This window comes from Meleagris gallopavo, chromosome 4 (assembly GCF_000146605.3).
Source record: "Meleagris gallopavo isolate NT-WF06-2002-E0010 breed Aviagen turkey brand Nicholas breeding stock chromosome 4, Turkey_5.1, whole genome shotgun sequence".
Taxonomy (NCBI): Eukaryota; Metazoa; Chordata; class Aves; order Galliformes; family Phasianidae; genus Meleagris; species Meleagris gallopavo.
Window position 1 is genome coordinate 8,819,911 of NC_015014.2, and position 24,662 is coordinate 8,844,572.

At 45.4% G+C, this 24,662-nt stretch overlaps 2 protein-coding genes across 3 annotated transcripts in view; one reads left to right on the forward strand and one right to left on the reverse strand.

Annotated features, from left to right (window-relative positions):
* Window positions 1-4,973, forward strand: part of NOCT (nocturnin) — a 6,608-nt gene extending 1,635 nt beyond the window's left edge. The window contains exons 2-3 of the mRNA XM_010709564.2: window positions 1,824-2,174; window positions 2,873-4,973. Coding sequence (XP_010707866.1) covers window positions 1,824-2,174; window positions 2,873-3,708 — 1,187 coding nt within the window. The 3' untranslated portion in view covers window positions 3,709-4,973. The remainder of the gene's footprint in view (window positions 1-1,823; window positions 2,175-2,872) is intronic.
* A 5,076-nt stretch (window positions 4,974-10,049) lies between these two features.
* Window positions 10,050-24,662, reverse strand: part of ELF2 (E74 like ETS transcription factor 2) — a 29,013-nt gene continuing 14,400 nt past the window's right edge. For both annotated transcript variants that reach the window (XM_010709501.3, XM_010709500.3), the window contains exons 4-9: window positions 21,330-21,443; window positions 20,219-20,392; window positions 18,407-18,493; window positions 12,865-13,057; window positions 12,139-12,492; window positions 10,050-11,760 (exon numbers count right to left, since the gene is read on the reverse strand). In XM_010709501.3, coding sequence (XP_010707803.1) covers window positions 11,133-11,760; window positions 12,139-12,492; window positions 12,865-13,057; window positions 18,407-18,493; window positions 20,219-20,392; window positions 21,330-21,443 — 1,550 coding nt within the window. In that variant the 3' untranslated portion in view covers window positions 10,050-11,132. The remainder of the gene's footprint in view (window positions 11,761-12,138; window positions 12,493-12,864; window positions 13,058-18,406; window positions 18,494-20,218; window positions 20,393-21,329; window positions 21,444-24,662) is intronic.

The window sequence follows — 24,662 nt, forward strand, 5'->3', positions numbered from 1 at the left end:
TGGTTTCCGCTCTCCGGTGCCCTAGGGGCTCCGCTGTCAGAGCCGTGCTGCGCTCCGGCGTGACGCGCCGAGGCGAGGCGCTGGGCACGGCACGGCCGGCTGCGGTCGAGCGCGAGTGGCGGTCGAGGTCCCGTGCGTGCCGGTAGCCGTGCCCTGCTCGAAACGCGAGAGCCCGGCCTCGCGGCCCCGGGTGCGAAGGCTGCCCGAGGTCGCTCAGGTCCCGTGTCCCGACACGAGGTCAGGGCCCGACGCTAAAGCCGTCGCCTGACCGGGCCTGCGGAGCGTCACTCGGGCAGGGTTTCAGCTCTGGCTGTGACTGGCGCCGAGTCCCACCGTGACGTTCCCGCTCGCTGCCAAAGTCAAGGCTTGAACGGCAAGCGGCAGCAAGGGCCGCACGCGTAGTGTGACAGCGGGCAGCCGGTGTGTCACACAGGGACAGAGAGCGCTGGGGTTGGGGTGGGAGGTACAGCAGTGCTCTCTGCTTCTCTGGGGCAGCCGTCCCACAGCCCTTGGCTACGAAGCAGAGCCTTCACAATAAAGAGCACGGTCCTGTCATTAGATGACAAAAGAAGCCTTGGACTTTGTGCCGTGGTGTTCTTCGAAAGGCCAAGACCACACCTCGGCTGAGAAGGTGCCTTCTTGTCCCTTTTCCTTCCTCTTTTACTCGCACACTGAGTAACTGCAGGCGGTGCTGAGCTGGCATTTCCCATTGCAACATCACACTGTGGGAACTGTCTGTGCTCAGCTAAAGGACAACCTCGAGAGTGTATGTTTCCTGGTGTGCTCCCCTTCCCTGCACAGCTGTGTTGGGGTCCTGCTCAGGGGCTTCATGGCTGTGCCCCGTTTCCTGGCCATTAAATGGTATCTCTTCTGCTTGTGCTTGGCTTCAGACAATAGTTTGAACTGACCAAATCTCTGGAATTGAAGTGCTGTAAGCAGTCCCTTAGAAGCTCACCTCTTAGCCTGGGGAGCCTCCTGGTACCTCACTTAAGGATGGGGATGGGGTGAGGATGGAGGATTTCCTACGTCCAGTTTCTCTTCCTAACTTACTGCCTTCAAACAGCTCTAAGAAACCCCTAACTGGGCATAATAGAGGCACTATTCCATTGGCTTACCCATCTGGAACACCTAAGTATTTTTTTTAGCGTCTTTAAAAGCACTTGTTTTACAAGGCTGTGAGTCTCCTGCTGCAAGATCATTCATTTATCTGCCTCCCCTCATTCCCTGAGCTGCTCAGGCTCCTGTCCTGCTTCTTCCCCTCCTGCCAGGCCTGGCCCTGCCACACGCCTGTCACCAGCCCACACAGAAAGCAGTGCTGTGAACCATGTCTCCTCTCCCCACCCCAAGCTGTAAGCCTGCTGAAGCACTCAGGGAAAGTTGCTGCTGGGAATAAAGTCCCAGACGGAGGTTGCTATTAAATATTAACCTGAGACAGAGAATCAGCTGCCTGCTGCTCCGTGGGCCTTCAGCCATCCACACTGGGAACAGGGCACTGGGCTGTGCAGCTTGTGGCCTTCATTAGCGCTGTGCATGGAACAGTGAGCAGGCAGCGTCTGTTTACCTGCTAGGGCTCTCCTCAGTGAGGAAGGAAATAGTACGCTTTGTTCTGCTTTTCACAAAGTGTGCAGAAGTTAGTCCTCCCGTTCTGAATGAAAGCCTCCTTTCTCCCCTTATGGGGTGCCTGCACGCTGTCTTAAACGAGAGGGTTTGCACGCTGCAGCACCTGTGGCACCCAGTAACAGGCAAAACGAGACGGGACTGTGAGCAGTGCTAATCCCTATCTCTGCACCCTATTTGTTTTGTCTTGGGAGCAAGTTCCTGAGCACAAACCCCACGTTACTCATGCGTAACGAGATTATCTGTAAGGCACACGGACATCACTCATGCCAGTTTTCCCTCTGCAGCTTGTTCCATGGGAAACAGCACCAGCCGGCTCTACAGCGCTCTCGCCAAGACGCTGAGCAGCAGTGCCGTGTCCCAGCACCAGGACTGCCTGGAGCAGCCCAACTCAGCTCAGCTGGAGCCCATAGACCCCAAGGACCTGCTGGAGGAATGCCAGCTCGTTCTGCAGAAACGACCACCTCGCTTCCAGAGGAACTTTGTGGACCTGAAGAAAAACATGGCCAGTAACCACCGCCCCATCCGGGTCATGCAGTGGAACATCCTCGCCCAAGGTAGGAGCTCGGGTTGGAACCTGGAGACCAAATGCAGCAAGAAGTTTTAAATGCAGGTGTGTCTGTGCAGTTAGACACACCTGGGGCTGACAGGATAAAGGGAGAGAGATGAATGATGCGAGGCCCAGCTGTTAGGGGGAGATTTTAAGCACTTGAAATGGCAACTTGTCTTCTGTTTGGAAGGAAAGAAAAAAGGTCTCCCTCTTCTGCCATCTCTGAATCCAGAAGTTGCTCTGAATGCCTGTCTTAGAACATGCAATGTCCAAAAAAGACACGCCTGTCGCTTTTAGTTGTCAACTCCCAGAAGAGAGACCCATCTCTGTAAATTTCTTTGTAAAGCTCTTCTGTTTTCTAGTTGGTGCATTGCTGAACCATTTGGGGATTCAGGTGGGTTACAGGAATTCTTAGTTCTTCCAAATAATCACTATTGATTTTTCTCAGAGCCCTAAAGTCAGGACTGTAAGTTGAATTATGCAACAGCCTCACCTTTGAGGTGGGAGAGGGCAATCCTGTACGTAAGAACTGCCCTCGTATTCTGTACTTAAGTAACCCTTGCAGTGCTGCATTTTGTCTCAGGTAAGCTGTGGCAGCCACAAGTGGAAGACAGTGTGGTGACCTTTGAGAAGAAGGGGAAGAAGTCTCGAATCTGAGTTACTTTTGCCACTGATAACTTCTTTCTTTCACGCCTCTAATTTCAGCTCTTGGAGAAGGCAAAGACAACTTCGTTCAGTGCCCCATGGAAGCTCTGAAGTGGGAGGAGAGGAAGTGCCTCATCCTGGAGGAAATCCTTGCCTACAAGCCGGATATCTTGTGCCTGCAAGAAGTCGACCACTACTTCGACACCTTCGAGCCACTCCTGAGCCGACTGGGCTATCAATGCACTTTCTTCCCGAAGCCGTGGTCGCCGTGCCTAGATGTGGAGCAGAACAACGGGCCGGACGGCTGCGCCTTGTTTTTCCTCAAAGAACGCTTCGAGCTCATCAACAGCGCAAACATCCGGCTCACCGCCATGAAACTGAAGACCAACCAAGTAGCCATCGCTCAGACACTGAAGTGCAGTGAAACTGGAAGACTGTTCTGCATCGCCGTCACCCACCTGAAAGCTCGTACTGGCTGGGAGAGGTTTCGGTCTGCGCAGGGCTGCGACCTTCTCCAGAACCTGAAGAGCATTACCCAGGGTGCAAAGATCCCTCTGATCATCTGCGGAGACTTCAATGCGGAGCCAACCGAGGAGGTCTACAGAGAATTCTCCAACTCCAGCCTCAACTTAAACAGCGCATACAAGCTGCTGAGCCCCGACGGGCAGTCAGAGCCCCCGTACACCACCTGGAAGATTCGGCCCTCGGGAGAGTGCCGGCATACACTGGATTATATCTGGTATTCCCAGCATGCCTTGAATGTGAACTCAGCCCTAGGCTTGCTGACTGAAGAGCAAATTGGGCCCAACAGGCTGCCCTCATTCAATTACCCTTCAGATCACCTGTCTTTGGTGTGTGACTTTAGTTTTAACCAAGACCCTGACAGACTGTTATAATTGGTTGGAATGGCACCCGGCATTGCCGTATCTTAATTCACCATTGTTTTGTGTTACTGAGGCTAGAAGCTATTAAGGATGAGGAAATACCGTTGACTAAACATTCTTTTAGGCACTTGTTTGGAATTACACTTACCCTTCAGAGCTCGTTCATCCGTAGCCTCTGAAGGAGGAAGAAAGGAGTCAGTGTTCCTGTAACGGTGGTCTTTCTGTATTCAGATTTGAAAACTGGAAGGGAAATGAGCTTTATCCTTTCACTAACTCCTGTGCTAAAAGTATAATCCTCTAATGAATGTGGAGGCCTGAGTATTTAAAGTTAAATGTGCGTATGTAAAACAGTTTGCCCTGTCAGCATGCTAATCTTGTTTATTTGATGTTAAGCTTGTGCCGGTACCAAAGGAAACAAGGCTTGACTTCTCAGATTCTGTTAACTCCTTTTGTGTTGCAGATGAAGGAAGCTAAACAAGGTTTAGACATGAACAAATCTAAGATCATGTTGGTGTAGTCTTCTTATTTCCACACGACTTAAGAGGAAGATTCCATTTAAAGTGAAGGGGTAGTAGTACAGTGTAAGCAAGGCCCCCTCCAGCCAGTGAGGAAACGGGCTAACTGCAGCACATCCTGTATGACATCCTCACTTTTCCAAAGAATGCGCATGTGTCCATCACACAAATGCTCTGTAGGTATACATTCTGTGCTTCCCTCCAGAGTACACACCTAACAAGGGAGTGTTTTCTCATCTGCTTCAAGTATTACCTTTATAAATGGTTTAAATAGCCTTGTCCATCTTGCAGTTTCAGTAAAGGGCCAATCTTCATTTTGAAAGACTTCCTTTTATTTATCTTCGGAACCTAGATCTACACTGGAACCTGGTAGAAGACAAATTTTATTTATTGTGAGAAGCTGGTAATCCTGTACCTGACTTGAAATCGCACAGCAGCAGCACTCAGGAGCACCTACAGGTCCTCTTTCCGTGGCCCAGGTCCCAGGCCATGACAGAGGTGGGGTAGGGCGGTAGCTGTTGTGTGTGGCATGGTGCTCACTGGTGTGACATAGGTATTTTGAATATGTGGATTGTATATGTGCCACTGTGCCAGGACATGGGGAAGGGAGAGGAGAGAACCAATAATTGGGGTTGGGCTGACATGTAGATAGTTTGGAGACTAGGCAGAGCAAATAAAGCAGTACTTCCATGCTGCATAAAGCCCACGGTAACTTGTAAATGTTCCAGATGTTTAATAATAAAAGTCCTTTGGAAAAGAAAATATCCTCTACTGCCATCTTTTTCATTTTCTTACCATAAGTGGATTATACTGCCACTTCCAGACCTTTTTCCTCCAGGTCCACAGTCCTAACCTTACAAGTTGTCACAGCCACTTTTGTAGCAAGTGGTGTTTCTCAAACTTGCATGCCTACATTTCACAGCAAGTCTGTAGGGATAGGGGTTACTTCTGGAGAAGTTAAGCTGCCTTCTCCCCTAGCTAGTAATGAAGCCCAGGCCTTAAATTACCCTAACTATTTCTCTTCCCATCAGCTGTCTGAAGCTACAAACAGTGCCAGCACCCACCTCAGGACTGCACCCCAGGCTGCATGTATTCCTCCCCGAGGAGCTGCTAAGCATGCCTAGCAGGGCTGGCTCCTCACAACAGGCAGCTCCAGTTGTCACTTACGAAACACCTGAAGGGCAAGAAATAATACAGGTATGTGATTTCCACAGCCCATGAATTACACTACAGCATGGACATATTAAACGGTACTACTAATAGGCATCTACCACACAAGTCACACCAGAGGGCTGGGGTTTATATTCATCCTGTTCTGTTAGTTTCTGGAAGAAACTACACTTGCAGTAGTAAGGCAAAGATAGGCATACAGTATTATTAACCAGATAATACAGAACTGTATTTAAACAAAGCAAAAGCATTTAAAAAAAAAAAAGCTCTAATTTCCATTTTGCTTTTGTGCAAATAGCTCAATTTTCTGAATGGTATCCAAGCGCTCATCTGCATGGCACTGCTTCACTGTGCCCAGGATAGAGACTCTGGCTTTCAGCATCAACTCTCTCATGAGAAGAACAGAAATGGGGGCATGCAGCATGAGTTCTGTGATGCTGCCATCACTGTAGAGCTTTTCTAAAGAGAAAAGGGCTGTGACGCTCATTTTGCCCTGGACACATGACAGTGAGTGTCCACTGCTTCATATCCTTAAAGGACAATTTTGAAGGGAGAGTTGTGTGGTGGGGAGGAATGTTAAAATCACACATGCCTCCTAGAACAGTAAATGCTTTCCACTATACTGTAATAAAGGACAGACAAGGCTCAACAAGGAACTGCTAACTTCCCAGCCAGCTTCAGCTTTTTATTCCAGCACTTGCTATAAGATGTATTTTTGCAGATGGTGTTATAGAAAGCTCAAATGAAATACTGCCCTTGCTTTTGTTTTATCCAGCAAGCGTGAGGCCTGCAGCAGTGAAATGCTTCTACCCTCTATAAAAATCAGTATGGTGAATATTTTTCATAGGAAAAAGCAGGAGGTTTTTTAATTTTTTCAGTGTAGCAGCATGACGCTCAGAATAAAAACATCTTCAGAGCTCATTTTGTGATCGCCTGTCTCATAAGAACACCAAGGCTACAAGTCTCTGCACCTCCCTTGCTCTGGTCTTGAATAAGAGCTGCATTAGGTCTAGCAGTGACAGTTTCCTCGCCCCCAGGCCAGCTGAGGGAAGAAGTGACCCACTTACTCAATTTGCTGAAAGGCAGAAGCTGCTGCAAGCTTGTTGGAACGCTCTCTCTCGGATAACAATTAGATCAGAAGTAGGTAGTGTCATTTGAATCTTTCCCACTTAAGCTCAATGTCTCTCCAAGGCAGGCACTGAACTTAGCTTATATGGGTTGTGATGGTCTCCACGCATAACTGAGACCCCTGCTGGACGTGTCAGGGTAAGAACTGAGCCTTCAGGCACCGCTCCCCTTTCTCGTCTCACACCTCAGCACCTCTGGCTCACTGCTCCTTCATCACCTCAGATAGGATTTGCCAGGTCCAAAAGTCCATTAAATCAGCAGAGGATCAGAAGAGCCAAGCCTTCCCCACACCACTCTTTTCCCAGATCACTTGTGCCAAGGCACAGAACCCTGCACTTGAATGCTAAGCTTGAGATGCCAGAAAGAAGTTTTAATGAAGAATAAAAACCTTTCACCAGGTTTGCACAGCAAGATAGACTTTATCGGTTCAAGAGAGAGCAACAAAAATAATTCTCAGGGATGAGATTCCTTTTTCAACTTTTCTAGCCACAACTCAGAAAAGCTGCCACACGTTACAGTTTTCCCTGTAGATCACGCAGCATTACCCTTTCCCCCCTATAATTTACAATATTGTAAGAGGATATTTGAAAAATAATCATGATGTATAATGTGGTATCAGTGGTACCTTAGCAATCTATGCCTTAATGCCTTCCGCATGAAGCGTGCTCACTCACACTCCATTTTCATTCCACTGGTGGCATCCACAAGAGTTACTACTTGCCCAGGACAGGTTCAGCCTAGACTCTTCTTCATGAGCCACCAGTTACTGATGTCTTAAGACAGCACCGCTACACAGGACCAGACTTTCAAAGGAACTGCAAGTCTAACAATGTATCTAGATGCTAACTTCAGTGTTTTAGTTAGCAGCCTTTCAGGTGTTACAGACCTGACCAAAGCTCCTTCATCCTGAGTTCATGTCCTTCACCATCATCAGTAAAAATATTTCCTGCCCACACGGTAATTACTTTGTGTGAGAATGAAGAAGAATGTTAAACAGCAAGCTTGCACAATCTGACTTCAGTGACAGTCAGCAATCTTGTTCTTCTTAGCTGCAGAAACCCTCCACGATAACCTTTACAAGAGATTGCCTCTTTTAAGTATGGCTTGTGAACAAGATGACACACTTCTGATAAAGAATAACTGCTCACATGTACACAGAGGAACAACACTGAAGAGCAGCACATAAGCAGACATGCTGAAGTCCCCACCTGCCCTGTGACAAAAAGGCCACCTGTATTTACATCTAGCAACTAAATGTTTAAAAAAGTGGGGCACAGAGCCATACGTGGAAAGGTGAATGAGAAGGGACTCTCTCTGACCTTGTTAAGTACTGTTTCAGTTACAGTGCACCTTCATACAGATTTAAGATTCTCGCAGCACCCGATCTACCTCTACTACATGTCCTGAGGCAGCTGGTACATGGCTGTCACTCACTGCGTGGCCAGGGGAGAGAGCCAAAGGACCATCAGCAGCTGGAGGGTGGGCAGAAACTGCAAGTATGGCTGAGAGCTGTTTATCTAGCAAGCAGCAGCGATCCGTGCCTGCATTCCTTCTGTTCTTGCCATTACATGATGAAATCCCGGATCTAACTTAAGAGGAGGAGGTTGTCAGCTGGAGATCCTTTCCAGGAAGGTACTCTGCCCTCAGTTGACTTCGTGTATCTAAATTAGGTGTGGGAAAGGTCTTAACTACAAATACGCCAGCGATATACATTTCATGCTGTGAGATACAGCATCTCTCCTTCACACACGATCAAGTAACAGCCATTTAGAGAATCATTTCTTACAGACAAGACTTAGAAAAGTCGGTTTAAAAATGCTACTGCTTTTGTCTTTGTTGTCTCCAGCCTATTTTACCCACACAGCACAAAGCACTGCCTGCCTGCCTCTTTTCACCCTGCTCCACTTCCTTTACACAGTAGAGTTGCCTCACAAACTTCCATAAGCATACTCCCATTGACTAGCTTCCCCCACTTGGCCTTCTGGTCTACCTCTTCCTTGGCCATGGCCTTCTGACCTACTTCCTTAGCAGGACAAATGCTCTTCCTTCTTGTTCATCTCCCCCTTTGAAAGAGCCTTTCTCCCTCATTTCAAGTCTTGGAAACACAGTTCACCTGTAAGAACCTTTTCTTCTTTGGGCTAACTACTGGTGGAAGGGATTGCTGCCTTCTATACCCAAGTTGTTTCCCTGCTTCAGCTTTGTTCATCCCTTTGTTCTCAAATTCTGCTTCCCTGCTTAGAGTATCCAACAAGTCTCTTCTTCAAAAGAAACACAAAGCCCCCCAAATGGTAGCCAGGCTGTATGGAACTATTCCCGTATTTCTCACCATTTGAAGGCAAGAATAGGTTTACTGCTAGGACTCTGCAGGTAGCTTGTTTTTTAGCTTTAGAAGTTAATGTGAAAAAATAAACTTTAGCGCAGCTGTTTACTACCGGCCTCCTTTATAATTAATGAAGACCTCAGATCCAGATTTCTGTTTTAACTGCTCATCTAGGCATGAAGTACATAAATGGTCGTTTAGGCTTTGATTACTTTGAGATTTACCAAGCCCCTGCTGTGAAGACTTCCCAGAGCATCTTGCTAGCAACTGGAGGTTCCTCTTGGGCACCTGGGTACCCACAAGCTGATGGGCTGCTCCTGTAGTGACAGCTGTAGTACCACTTGTGGATCCCCATGAAAACAGGATGAGCTACTAACACCTTTTTTAGGCCACACTCTTGTGCACAGGCTGTAACTGTGGCATAACTCTTGTACTGCACTCTCACCCGAGCTTCACCCTGCACCCACAGCTTACGGGCAACTATAAATACAAACCCTATTTAGATACTTACCTCATTCGGGGGGGAGCAGGGAAGGTTACCTAAAATTACTGACTTGTGTAGAAGCCAAAATATTAACAGTTGAAGATGCCAACGATAACAGCATCAAAAAGTGCAACAGTGCAACACATTTCTCCTTTGTCAGTTTCTACTCACCAACGTTTTCTACTTGCCTCTATGAGACAGTCAGATCAGTACAATCAAGTAGAGAAGTCTGCTCACTTCCCCCTTTTTACTTTGCAGTGCAGCCTTAGAAAATGAAGGAATTGCTGGAGCAGAAAGTTGTCCCAGAGCTTTAGAAGATACCGGTTCTCAGAGCTATTTCAGCAAACCCTGTTTTCTTTGCTTTACAGCAAATGGGAGCACACAGAAAGTTATGGGCTGGAGGGCAGCACCTTCCTAGCTTCTCGAGTTACTCCAGTACTCATCTGATCAGCCACAGTGGAAGAACACTGAGTATGCTGACCGTGCTAAAAAAGCTTAGAGAACAAGACCCCTGTCAGAAGTCAACTACTGCAAGCTTCTCAAATGCTTCAGTGAAACATATTTCAGTGCGCTGTGTGGGAGAGCTGCCAGCCATGCGGAGTATCAGAGTGCTGGGGAGCTCCATGTTACCACACTATCCCAGCTACCTGAGGCTGAATGCCTGGATGATTTCAAGTGAGCAGAAAAGGAACCAAACAGCTGAAAGGAGAAAGTTAAAAACAGAAGGCAGACAAAACAAATTTCATTTCTATATTTCAGTAAAACCTACTTGAATACACTTTGAAACAAGAGTACAACAAAATAGAATATACTTCAAATGTTGAATATACAAACTATTATAGTTCATTCTGAACACTGGTACTTCCCTCTTAACTTCAACTAAAAAAAAAAATTTACAGGTTTAGAACTACCTGACAAAAGCTCATGCTGGGTGTGACCTTTCAAGTGACAGAGTAGAGCTGAAACTGAAATGTATGCACAGATGTCAAGGCTAAGTGAGAGACACAGGCATGTTACAGCAAAAGGCCGGAGGCCTGCTGCTATTTTGTCCACAATTAAGAAATTTAGACAGACTTTACCTACCATACAAAATATGTTACATGTAATTCTATAACAATACTGTGCTAGGTACAAGATTTTTTAAAAAATTTGTTTTAATAAAAAAGCTTTAAACAAACAAGCCATTAGCTTATTTCAAGAAAGATAATTGAAAATCAGTCTAAGGCTTTCATTTTAAATCTGCTTAAGCTATGATACAAAAATCCCTCTAGGTCTCTGTCTTCTTTTAGAAGCTCTTCAATCTCCTTTATTTCACATTCTACAATACCTAGTAGCAGAGGTTTTCACTTAGCACCAGTTGAGTACTGCGGGCACACAGTAGTGATTGCTGGTATGCATATAAAATTCATCAACTTTGCCATTTCTAGAAATGAGACTTTCCTCTTCCCTGAAAACCAAAAACCAAGGCAAACCTCTCACACAAATCAATTTTAGTGTTCCAGGTCTTAGTGTGCTGTGACAGCGTAGTGAACTGTTTGGTCCCTTTTCAGTCTCTCTATCGTTCCTTCTCCATGGGTTCAGCTGTCTCCTGACTGGAAGAGGCCGTTTCTGTCAGCATAGCAATGTGGTTCCATTCCCACTGAAACACGGGAAAAATACTTCTTTTTCTCCCCACTAAGTCTCCAATATTACACATGTTTTTTAACACTTCCAAACTCTCCTTTTTGACGTGGCGATCGCCTCCACTTCCCTCCCCAATTATGTCAGTTTAAGCAAAACAGTAACAGTCTGTAAGTCCACGATGGAAGCAACCTGTTCTTCACTTCTCACACGTTAGGATTCCTTCTGTTTTCATTGTCACAGGAAGCGCGATAGCCGAGGGCGTACTAACTACTACTACGTGGGTTACAGTCTTGCTCCCATCTGCCGTCTTCTCTTCCTGTAAGAGCTGCAGCGTTTTCACTTCACGTTCTTGTGTTACAGCTGCTGTGTCTGATTTCACTTCCGGGCTTTTTATTACTGCACTAATAACCCTGGCGGCAGTCTGGCCGGACGCCTGCTGCGCAGGCACCGATAGTCTCATCACTGGTGTCCCGTGAGCTATAGACACTGGGGTTAGCGCTCTAACAGCCAACGGGGTTCCAACAATGTTGATGCTTCCCGACCCAGTCAGGCCTGGTTTTGTTTGTACCTGACACTGCGTCAGCTGCGTGGCGGGGATCGTAATGATCTTGGCAGGCTGCATCGTGATTTTGTCTCCGTTCTCGGTAGCTGTTGGCATCACAGTAGGGATTGTCTGGATTACTACCTTTGGAGTTGTTGCCGTTGTTGGACTTGTGTTGGTAATTAACGGCGACCCTGCGTTTACTGACTGTACTGCCACAGTAGAAATTTTCTGTCCCAGAGAGGTCATTACAACAGGCACTTGCATTGCCACACGTACAGTCCTGCAAAATAAAAACGTGTATTTAAACCGTTAGCGCTGAAAACAAGGATACACAAATCCCAAATTTGCAGATTTCTAGCTGTTTTCCTTAAAAACAACGACGACAAAAACCTCCTGTCCATCTCATAATAGGAGCTTGTAGATTGAGCAGCATCTCTCTCTCCCTTCTCTACATGATTTTAAAATATGCTTGAGGGCAAGCGCACTGACAGGCGGTCTCTCTCATAAACCACACTTTCACAGTATTCTATCACAATTCATGGCTGCCTGTAAATCAGAGAGGACTTCCAGCATATAAAGTAATGAAGACACCGTCCCAACCAAAAAGCTGCTTGTCATTCATTGGTGAACAACAAGCCCAAGCCACATCAATACAAACCTGGGAGCTGACGATGCTGGGACAGTAGTAGTGGTTGTCGAGGGGCGAGATGATGATGTATCGTGTGCTGGTGAGGCAATATTCACCACTCTGGTGACTGCTTTTTCTGTTCTGGTACAGCTTAACTGAGACAAGTTTTTTCCTCCACGTGCAGAGGTTGCTGCTTTCAAGAGGTTTTCTGCAGATAAAGACACTCTCTCCAATGACTTTTCATCTGTAGGCATTGACAAATCTTCACTGCAGGGTTCGTTTTTGTCATCATCGATGACAACTATATTTTTTGGCATCTCCTTAAACTGATAAACAAGCCTCTGTCCCTCAACTTTGGCAAGGATTCCTCTTTGATAGTAGTATCTGCAAGAGAAGTACCGTTAAGTAGTAACTGATATTGCTGATTCTAAAGAAAAACTCGCTCTGTGCTAACATAACCACAGCCAAAAATAAAACGTAAGAAGGTATGGCAAGAAGCTGGCACAGCATCTCAAATATCCAGCTTAAAAAAAATCTGGCCCTTTAAACACAAACCTCTAAAGGTAAATTGCAAATTAACTGGTAACATGGAAAGCAACAGGAACTGCAAAACTGCTGCTTTTTCATCAGCCAAGTCAGCAAAAGGGCAGTTTTTAACACCTCAGAATTTGTATTATTTCTATAGAGTTCAATTTAGACTTAAGGATTTAAGAGTCAGATATGAAACTGCAGGAATTCAGCAGCTTGAGATTTTACCTCAGAGCTCTTCCCATGGTCTCATAGTTCATGTCAGGTTTGTTTTTGTGTTTTCCCCATAGTTTGGAGACAGCTTTCGAGTCCACCAGCTTAAAGATTCCTTTCTCTCGCTGAGTCCACTTAATATAACGAGGACAAGTATTTTTGTCCTGGAGAAGGTCCAGAAGAAACTCCCATAAGTATGTTGTATTTCCTATAATCAGAAAGCATTTGAACATTAGAAATCCACTTTCAAGGGCAGCAGAAAATTCTCCATATATAGCTAACTCCAAATGACCTAAATTACAGGCAAACACTACACAGAGGATGGTATGTAATGTAACCTGCAAGCATTCATTCATTCTATTTAGTAAAGCTTTCATAAATATTTACATTCTGAGAGGAGCTAATCCTGGTGATCTGTTGTATAGCACAGGAGCCTCTTCAATTCCACGCTCATTCCCAGTTCTTGAAAAGTGAAAAGTATAGGAGGGTGTTCCAAGACTCTACAACCTACAGCTGCTCTGCACAGATAGGAAGACAGCTCAGAATTTTCTTCTCAGTTTCTTAAGCAGAGGAGAGAAATGCCAGTGCACTTTAAGATGCTGAAGTACAAGAAGACAGAAATAAACAATGTTCAAAGGCACACAACTTTCAATAACCAACCATCTAAAATGGCAAAAAGGCTACAGCCTCCTGTCCAGGACTGTCCAGGATCATCCTGCTGACTTCGATGGGACATCAGCACCAAAGGGGCTCTCACACCTGCTGCTGACAGCCCCGTGTTCTGATCCAAATGTATCCTGCAGAATAACCAAGGCTCTGCTAGGTGCAAAGCCAGTCCAGCTACTCCCTGCAAGGATTTACGTGGCAGAAATGCCACACACCTTCCTGTAACTGGGAAGGTACAGAATGAAGAAGCCTACAGAAGAAGAATTCAATACTTCTCAGGCATTTCAGAGGTGTACAATCTCTGTACAGTTTCCACTGGAGGTGCCCCAAGACAACATTTGTAACAGTGACTATCAGGATGGCATAAAACATAACATGAGGGCTGCCCGGACTCTGACTATGCCTAGGAAAAGGGAAAGAAAAGCAGAAGGAAAAAAAGATACCTCTCTTTTATCAGTATTGCTGGAGAAGACTGCTAAAGCAATTCAAGAAGGGAAAACCAAGACAGATCTACAAGAGTAACAACCTCAGAATGTCAATCTCAATACACGTGATCATGCTTCCAAGCCACCAGCAGGTGCCATGGGCAAATTAAAATATACACTCCAGTATTTTCTGTGTGCAAAGAGATCAGTAACTCTTGAGGTTTAATGGCCCAGCACACTACTTGTTTGCAGCATGGAGTAACAACAAAAAATATATTAAGGCAGCTGAAAGGCCACTCTTACAGATTCCAAGAAGTCAACTATCTTAGAAAAATCTCATTATGGTTTTCATCTTCTGGATGATGATCTCAAAGACAGACTACTCAATATTTTTAAAAGTGCTCCAGTAAACAGCAAGTACCGAATCAAGTGATATGAAAATCCAGCTGCATTTCAGAGAAATCTGTATAGGACTTATATGAGGAAAAAGAGTCAAGAAGAGTACTCCAGAATCCTGGAATCGTCCTGGATAATCTTAATGCTGTAATGCTGCGGAAGTGAAGGATAATTTTCACAAAACAAACTCTTGCAGCTTTTTATATCATTCTTCTCATTTCATTTATCAAGTCAGAATAATCTTCCCTAATTTATTAATCTCAGAATGCTGTTTATTAGATGCTAAGTGTTTTAAGTCCTCATAATTGCACGTAACCAAGCAACCAGTAAGTTTCCATTTCAGAAAGAATTCTACAAGAGAAAAAATATTAACTAGTAGTGTATTCCTTGAAATTAATTCTGGTTTTTTTTGTTGTTGTTGTTGTTTTTTTTTTTCCTCTTAGCTCCTTAGAGATAGGATATCTGGGTTCACCAACAAATCCTGTAGAGGTCTGCAACAGTTTCACTGCAGAAATAAAAGTGACCTTCGAGAGAAATCATTCCTGAAAGTGCCTTATTTTTTCTGCTGGAATGGAGCTGCTGACTCAACACTTTTTCCTTTTTTCTTCAAACTCTTAGTGACCTGAATAACATTTTTCCACATGAGGGCTATGGAATAGTTATGTTACTCAGAGGCCATCTACTATGCCAGTAAGCTCCAGCAATACTACAGGTATGCTGCTCTGCCAATTATGGTTGCTATGCATTTAACACAAAGCTAACTTTAGAAATGTTTAACAGAACTTTGAACTATTTTAAAATCCTCTCTCCCTAGAAAACTAACCTTTCCTAATACTATGAATCCGAGCCTATTGACTCCTGAGGAAGAAAAAGATATGACTATAAAATGTATTATCTGAGCAGGTTTACATTCATGCTGCTCTTATGCATCCAAAATCCAGCATGGTAGACATAAACACATATTACATCTTGCTAGGGAGACAGCCTTTTTCAATAGCATGTAAAACTCATCTCCATGCCTGGAAGGTCTCAAGATCACCAATGTATCTTAAGAGTGCACAGAGTTGACACAGTTATTACCCACCTTACCTTCAGTATAGAGCAATTTGGCACAGTGAAATACTTTTTTTGTGTCTACCTGATTATTACAACTGTCTGTTACTTAATCATAGAATCACAGAATCATAGGATCAGCAAGGTTGGAGAAGACCTCTAAGATCACCCAGTCCAACCTATCACCAATATTTCCCACTAACCCCACTCCCTCAGTACCACATCTAAACGTTTCTTCAACACCTCCAGGGTCAGTGACTCCAACACCTCCCTGGGCAGCCTGTTCAGCACCTGATCACTCTGTAAGAGTAAAAAGTTTCCTAACATCCAACCCGAATCTCCTCTGGCACAGCTTGAGGCCATTCCCTCTGGTCTTATCACAACTTACACAGGAGAAGTGGCTGACCCCCACCTCACCACAACCACCTTGCAGGCAGTTGTAGGGAGTTATCAGGTCTCCCCCGAGCCTCCTCTTCTCCAGACTGAACAATCCCAGTTCCCTCAGCCACTCCCTTTAAAACTTGTGCTCCAGAGCCCTCACCAGCTTCGCTGCCCTTCTCTGGGCACGTTCCAGGGCCTCAGCGTCTTTCTTGCGGTGAGGGGCCCAAACCTGAGCGCAGTACTCGAGGTGTGGCAGCACCAGGGCTGAGTACAAGGGTACAGTCACCTCCCAGCCCCCGCTGGCAACATGATCTCTGATACAAACAGGCTGCCATCGGCCTTCTTGGCCACCTGGGCACACTGCTGGCTCACATTCAGCCAGGTGCCAAACAACACCCCCAGGTCCGTTTCTTCCACACAGTCTTCCAGCCACTCAGCCCCAAGCCTGTAGCATTGCCTGGGTTTTTGTGGCCAAAGTTATGGCAGGACTTGGCACTGGTCTTGTTGAAGCTCATCCTATTGGCCTCAGCCAAGCAATCCAGCCTGTCTAGATTGCGGTGTAGGGCCTTCCTACCCCAAAGCACATCAACACTTCCTCCCAGCTTGGTGTCACCTGCAAACTTACTGAGGGTGCTCTCAATGCCCTCACCAATCATCAGGAAAGATATTGAACAGGACTGGGCCCAATACCCACCCCTGGGGAACACCACTTAGTGTGTCAGCTGTAGTCTCAAAATACAAGGACTAACAGCCAGAAAGCATGTCAATGATACAAGGCATTGCATGTATCAACTGTCACATTTGTACCAGCACCTATATTGAAAGGCTCAAGGCCAGTTCCGCTCCCTCCAACTGAGGGAAAAAATCTCCTGCAGCTTTATGCTATCTGCCTACACTTTAAAAAGAGCACTTAAGCAAAGCAAAAGCAAAGTAAGGGAAGTGAAGCCAGATATAAACTGTCAATCTTCTATGCAAAGACAACTACTAGTACTTTCATCCCAATTAAAAACAAGAGTCTTCAGTTCCCTCAATATAACAAACTCAAGCTGATTATCTACAGTTGCTTTACTTTGTACTGCAGCCAGAATGCACAGAGGAAGAAGTACCTACATTGACAACAAGCAACCTGTTTCCAGCTGTGTACAACCAGCTGTTCTCCTCCTCCATGACTTAAATCTGCTGACAGCACTGAGCTCTAACAGTAATTCCTGTTTCTCCAGAAATACGTTACATGTAAAGCAACCTGCATATGGCAAATCATTTCTGGAAAGAAACAGTAAAAAAATTAAGCCAATAACAAAATATTTTGCAAGACTTAAAGTTAACCTTCATGAAGAAGGAAAATGTATTTTGTGCCAGCTGTGGTGTAAAATATGAACTGAGATACCTCGTGAGAACAACAAACGAAAGCATATCCTAAGCGCCCATAGAAACTGGAAAAAAAGAGTAGTAACATCTCACACTTCATAAAACTAACAGCTAAGGAGAGAAATCACCAGTAGAGACACAAGCTGGAAGGGACAGAAACACATCCTCCTTTCTGCAAGTCATTTCTGCAGCAACTAGGCAGTTCACAAATGCTCTTCAGATAACGGAAAGCACTAATAGCAACATCAGAATTACAAAGAAGGCTTAAAAAATAACTTAAAAAAAAAAATCAAACAAGAAGCACTTTTAAGAGCAGCAAATACAAAGATCTGCTACAGCGAAAATCAAAGGCACCAACAGTGACCGATGCCTAGAAACTTAATTATTTTCTGCACCAGTTTCCATGAGCCAGCATCTATTCTTCCTCAACTCCCCAGATAAGGAATGACGTAAATAGCAGAGATCCTGCTTTCAAACAAATCCTGAAATAACAGCTCTCGTGCTGACAACTGCATGGTCTTTCAGCTGGTACACTGCTACTGAGAGTCACTAAAACTCTATTTCTCCCAGCTGTAAGTACAATCTCCTAACAACTTTTCGTGAAGTTAGCTGGGAACAAGATCCATGATCTGCACCTAGGCAGGGCTAAGAGCTGATACACTGTACTGCAATTCAACAGTAACCTGTAAGTGGGTGCTGTGGGTCTGTCTGATGTCTGGGTGAAAAGCTGAGACTTGCAAACCAAGAAAGGACTCTTCATCATGAAAAACAATAAGAATAATGACTCTTGTGCATAAAACTCCTCACTCAAGCCGCAGAGAAACATATCATCATTTGTTTTCACCCTCAAGCCAATTTGCATCTATTAGTCAAGCAACACATTCCCACTGAAGTTGTGAATCAATTAAGGAAACACATTTCCAACCCTCAACAAATGCCCACAAGCTGCTTCTACTTCAGAGCCAAGTCCTACAATGGCAGCTTAACAAATTATTTGCCTGACAACAAGTTAACACACACCCCAAAAGACAGCAATAAATGCAAAGCAAATGAAAATGTACGGGTTGTATTACAGGGCACGCAGGGGAGTTAGGCACATCCTTGCACTCCATCTTGCATCAACAAATGCAAAGAAATCAAATAAAGTTGAGACCGAATGAAGTCAGTGCAAATTCACCCACCAAAGTTTTCAAGATCTTAGTTTTATCTATGACATATACAATACATATAAATGACATGATCTTAGACTTAACAATGTAAAATTATACCTTTGCCTTCTCTAGGTTTCTTCTTTATACCTAGGTCTGGAGACCCATCTGAAATGCTCGATTGTTGGCTCTTGGGTTTACGGCCAGCTGCACACACAAAACATGCAGGGAAAAACGAAAAGTATTAATTGTATGCAGAATAAAAGCATTTTGTAGTTTGATTTTCCTGAAAGAAGCAGTTCATTCTATTTTTTTTTAATGCTATTTCCTTGCTTCAAGTATGGATAAACTGACATTCTCAGATTACAACTATTGCACATCCAATTTAACGCATCATTCGTCTGCTTATTTCATAGGCAGATTTAACCTCATTTCAGATGAATTACTGGCAGGTGAAGTACACACATATGAAGTAAATCCAGTGTATTTGCATTCCTTTAGTCACATGCCTCTTTTACTCTGGAACCTACCACTCTTTTGCCTGCTTTGTTTTCGATATTCTAGCCCATGTGTCCATCAAAGCATCAGTTTTCCTACAAAATCCTACAGCTGAAACCACAAACTCCCACTTCCACTCCACATCTGCCCATTAAAAGCTACAGGCAAGCTTCCTCTCAGCGTGCAGCCCCTGGGATGCAGGTCTCAGGGTGGTGCTGGGGCTGCCCTGCCCTCACAGCCCCCTGCTGTGTTCCTATGTCAGGGAAATCCTCACCCTTTTACACTCCACTGACCTTTCCATCGAGGTAAACAGGCCCAAGCAGGGATCCAAGAGGATCATAACCCAGGGCAGCAGACTGTAAACAACCCTTGCTTCTGCCGTCACTTTGAGTAACTCTCCTTCCTCAGGAACAACAGCATTATCTTTTGCTGATGAATAATATTCTTCAATAAATGCTGAATTCAACAAGCATTAATTATGACAACAGAAGTTATCATTCTGTTGCTGTAGCTGAATGACCTTACGCACTGTCAGCTTTCTGAGCATAGCCCTGTAACACAATCTGCCCAGTAATGACTATTCAGACAGACAGTGAAAAAAATGAAGAAATGGTTTAAATCCAATATACAGCTATAAAAAAGCACTATCATTATTTTCCTGCCTATGTCATTTAGGGTAGTTACAGCCATTTGCGACACGCATATGACTTCATCAAATCTCAAACTCATAGACCTCAGCTATATAATGCTTTATCATGACACTGCAGTTTTTTTCCCCTAAACGAGAAGCAACCCCGCATACATACAGCTGGAATCTCTAATAAAGTTCTCCTATGGTTAAGTGAATTATAACATGCCTGTAGGCAAACTGCTAGCCCAGACTGATACCAACCATTCAGAGCCATCTCATTTGGTAGCTGAACGCTTAGACCTTGTTCATTGTTCCTAAAGTGTCTCCTCCAAGACACACCAATCAGACAAACAAGATACTTCTCTCACCAGAAAGACACTGTACTGATTCTGTAAATCAATTTACGCACTTGTAAGCTAGTAACTTTCCTACTGTTCTATTCGAGGACTCCTGAGACCACCCACTCTCACATACCTATTCCAGAGAAATATTTACCCCCCCCTTCAAGTCCTTTCCGAATCCTTCTTTACCCTTCCACCACTCTGCAGACTTCACTTAACAAGGCACAGAGCAAAAAAAGAAATCCTTTTCCTTAACTGTTGGTGAAACGCACTCTCACTACTTTTGGTTGTTGTCACAGGTTTGTTCTCTAAGAACTCACATTTCAGACTTGAACCACACTGATAACACGAGCAGAGAAATCAGCTAATCTAACCCATCCGTATCCATATCGACTGCACCATCTGTGGCTGTCTGCATACGAAATAAACCCTGAGGTAGCTGCTACGAGGAGCCATACGCACCTTTTTTCTTCTTCATTCGTTCATGGATATCAGGGGATGTTCGAACAGGAGATGAATCCATTGGTTCAGATTCATCTGCTGGCACCTCTACCACAGTTTCTGCGATCACATCGGGCCTCATGGCTGCATGGATGAACTCTGGGGTTGACACACAAGGAGGGACCAAAACTTCCACTAAGAGAGGAAAAGGGGGAAAGAGGAAAAAGTATGTTACGAAGTTTCTACTTGACTATTCTAATCTCTCTTATATAAAATTGTTTTAAATAAAGCAAGTGCAAAAATGTAGCAAGATTCAATTCCAACAAACCGCCATGTAGAAAATCAGTCCACTCCCCAAAACATGCACACCTGTGATCATTGTTAAGCATAAGACAATTATATCAAAGCAATACTGTTTTGATTTAAGCTCAACTTTAAATTCAATTTTAATTGAAGAAAATTAGAGCTCAATCTCTGATCCTTAGTTAATTAGGGACCAAGAAATGGGTCTGGTTTGCACCCCAAATTCCATTTCATATTTTATAGCTTTTGGGTTCCAGTCTGATCACAGTTTCATCCAATGTATATTAAGTAACTTCAGAAAGAAGATACAGTTAAAAGAATCATCAACACTGACTTCTGGGTTTTTAAACTGGTAACAATTTACAACATCCTGTATTCAGATATTCTTTCTAAAACAGAAGAACAGATGAAAATAATTTTCCCTTGAAGTAACTATTCTAGCAAAGCAAAATGTCAGGTTCATAGCATCAAAGACCGACTTAAGTAGGACGGGATGCCTGAGGCCACCTGGCCCAACCTCTGCTCAAGCACGGAGGCCCTGAGCAGGGTGACCATGATGTTCCAGTTAGTTACTGAGGAGCTCCAAGGAGACTCCACAACCTCTCTGGGCAACCTGTGCCAATGCTCCATCACCAGCACAATAAAAAAGTGTTACCCGATGTTTAGATGGAAAAGTCACTTTAAATGTGTAGCTATTAGAGTATGTGCACCCCAACAGCATCACTCAGGTAAATGATATCACCTGGAAGCATGCTTCTTACAGGTTGATGGTTTTACTGATTAGTGGAAAGAAAAACTGCTTGAGGAGGAGAAGCTGTAAATGACATACCAGGACTCCTGGCATTTCTCAGGCAGGTAGGAGACTCCATATGAAGCAAGGCCTCTGCAGCTTCAATTGTCTTATCTGTGCAGTGTACATTGCTTCCGTGTACTGATGCTTCCACTGCAGAAGGATAAAAGTGTTATGAGACCAGATTAGTCATACAAGTCATGGAAGGTTTAGGTCAGAAGGGCCCTTTAAGATCATCTAGTTCCAATCCCTCTGCTATAGGCAGGGACACCTCTAGACCAGCTTGTTCACAATCCCATCCAGCCTGGCCTTGAACACTCCAGGCTCAAGTCCATACATATCCCTGTAAAACAATGCTGTTCAATCTTAAACATGAAGATCAAGAAGTTGTCCAGTGTCTTCACACCATTACACCTTACTGCCAACAGAAACGTTTAGGGAAGACACGAGACAAGCAGTCAACAAGAACCAACACTGTCACTTCTGAGATGTCTGGCTCACAGCCAAGCTCCCTGTTTCTGTTAGGAGTTCAAGAGCTTACAGAAACAGAGTTTTGAGGGTTTCTGCTCCACTTCCTATTTAAGCAAAATAAACCGGATTGTGATGAAGATGGTTGTAAAATGACACAGCAGAGAGAAACAAAGCCATCTCCAACTGTGATCCCATTAAGATACAAACATCACTTCTCTTCAGATTTTCAGTCTATTTTGATTAAGTGTACATATAAAAACAAGATTAATTTGCAAAACAGTGATATCTTATTTCCTAATACTGAAAACATTGGCAAGCTGGGTTTAACAGGCCTGGTTGGTAACGAGAAAACAACAGAACCACAAAGCATTCAAATACTAGGAGGTGCTTAAACAACAGCTGAGGAATTAAGGCAAAAAGCTCTTTTTTTGAGTTCTGAAAACTCATGAACACTAAGTAGTTAAATAAACTAATATAAAGTGACTCCAAGAGAACGCACTTAAACTTGGGTACAAGGCAGACCATTGGGACCCAGCACAACACCAAAAAAAAGGGAACCCCAGGCATTCTGGATGCCAGCTGCTCTGTGGGCAGGCTGGGCAGGGTCCCAGGCAGCACAGCCACCTGTCCCGTGTCACCGCAGCACAAGGTGCCGGCTCCTGCAGCTCAGCTCACCATTTAAGGCAATGTGTCTCTCCGGGTCCCGGCGCTGCAGCCAGAAGGCAGGGCTATCTTTAGCTGCAGCGGGGTCACCTGTCTGCAGCCCCTGCCATCCGAGGGGCATTCGGTGAGCGTTCTCCACGAGAGCTCTGAGGCACCTATCCTGTTACCAACAGTGTCTGAGAAACAAGTGATGGCTGCGTGCTGGAAAGCAGGAAAATACCATTGCTGCTACTTCTGCCTCGGGAAACCCTACAGAAACAGATTAGTGCAGGCACACGTGGGGAAAAGATAGCAAATCAGACTTTAAAAGTAAGGACTGGAAGCTTTAAAGCCCTTCAAGCAAACACAGAAGTTAGCAACACTTGGAAAACACAAAACTTCTAGCAGAATGAGACACCCCGCTGAGCCAACCCGCTGCCACTGCCCTGCCCAGATGCTATTTAAGGGGCTCTATCTCCTGCAGCAGTAGGTGCCTGATAAGGCTGGCATTCCAGCACAGGGCAACAACAAAAGCTCACCCTGCGGGCACAGAGATCAGTGCCAAAGGACAGGTTGTTACCTGCTGTGTCCCAACAGCCCTTCCCAGCAGCAGCTCGGAGCGGTCTCAAGCCCTGGGATACCTGCACCCACAAGAGAGGCCCTGCAGGCAACATTCTACCTGAGCGTTCCTCCTTCCCAAGGGAAGTCTCAGCCACACACAAGCAAATGACTGGCTCATCTGGGACAAGGGCAACAAGGTCATTCAGGCCACTCTTTGTTCCTTTCCAACACCACTCCAGCACCATGCCAATCTGACCAGGGGCAAGGGAGGAGAGGGTGAGGGAGAGGGAGCCCCAGCCCCTGGGAGCAGCAAGGCACCTGTCAGATGCAGTGAGTAACCCTACTGCACTGACACATTGGGAAAAGCATCAATCCACATCTCAGTGCCAATTTTAAAAAAAAAGCTCTTTTAGCCCCTCTCAAAAACGTCCCATTAACAGATGACAGCAAGGGCAAGCACCGAGGGACAGGCTCACTAAGAGAGCGGGACGTGCAGAAGGCAGAGCCATCAGCCCAGTTCCCCTGTACTGCAACACTGGGAGTGCTCCTCATGAGAGGTGTGGGGGAGAACTGCACCCAGAGGAGCAGCAGTGCTCACCTAAGTGCCAACTGCAGCCAAAAGACACTGCCATGGGAGATCACTGAGGTTCCTCACCATGCAGCATCTCTGCAGCTCACACTAACAAGGGCATACTGCAGCAGCCCATCTGCTCACCCATGGCTGTGGGACACCACATTTGCTTCCATCCTTTTAACCCAAATCTCATCCCATCGCTTTCATGAAGTAATACGATTCTAGGGTACTTTTTTCGCTTTACATTAAAACTAAGTTTTCTGGTCTGTTTTACAGAAGAAGAAAAACATCTGCTTATAAAATAATCTATGTTTCTACCAGAAAAGAGAACAACTCTCCTTTTTCAAATGGGAAAAGAGAACAGGCCAGCTGATGACCATCTCCAACGCTGACTGAACACCTCCCAACCCCACTCTCCCTTCCCAAACAAATGCTGTGTGCTGTGTGTATTCAGGGCTCCCAACTGCTGATGCAAAAAGCCCTACTTGGTTGGTAAAAGGGCTGCAGCTGAGCTTCACAGCAAGAAGTACCAGCAACACACACCTTTGGGAACAGTGCTCCCAAAACAGGAGCAACCACAGGACTGAAGGCACAAGAAGAGCTAGACCGCAGTTTCCAAAACAGAGCTTTGTGATGCTGCGCTGCAGCAACCTCCCTTCACCTGCACAAGGTCAGCACGGAGCTGCAGCCCCGGGGCTTACAATGGCTTATCCCTTAATGCCGCCAGGCACCGGCGCAGAGCTGCAATGAGGGGTTCCCAATTCCAAGCACGGATGGTGGGCAGGAGCAGTTCCATGGGCACTAATGCACCTCACAGAAGGTCGCCGGGTTCACCATCAGCATTTAAAGGAGCACAGCGAACAGCAGCGCTGCCAGGCCGGTGCCGCGAGCAACGTTATCTGCCAGCCCCTCCGGCTGACTGGAGACGCTCTCGTGGACGGCAACCGAGCCAGCCGCAAACAGGAACAATCCGGGCCCAGCTTTCGCCTCCCGTTACCGACCGCACCGCCGAACCGCAACACAGCGGCCGGTAGGCACAGGAACCGGCCGAGGACGGGAGACGCCCGAGGCTCCCGACGGGAACGACCACGTGCGCCCGGCGCGGCGTCGCCGCCCCTTCCGTG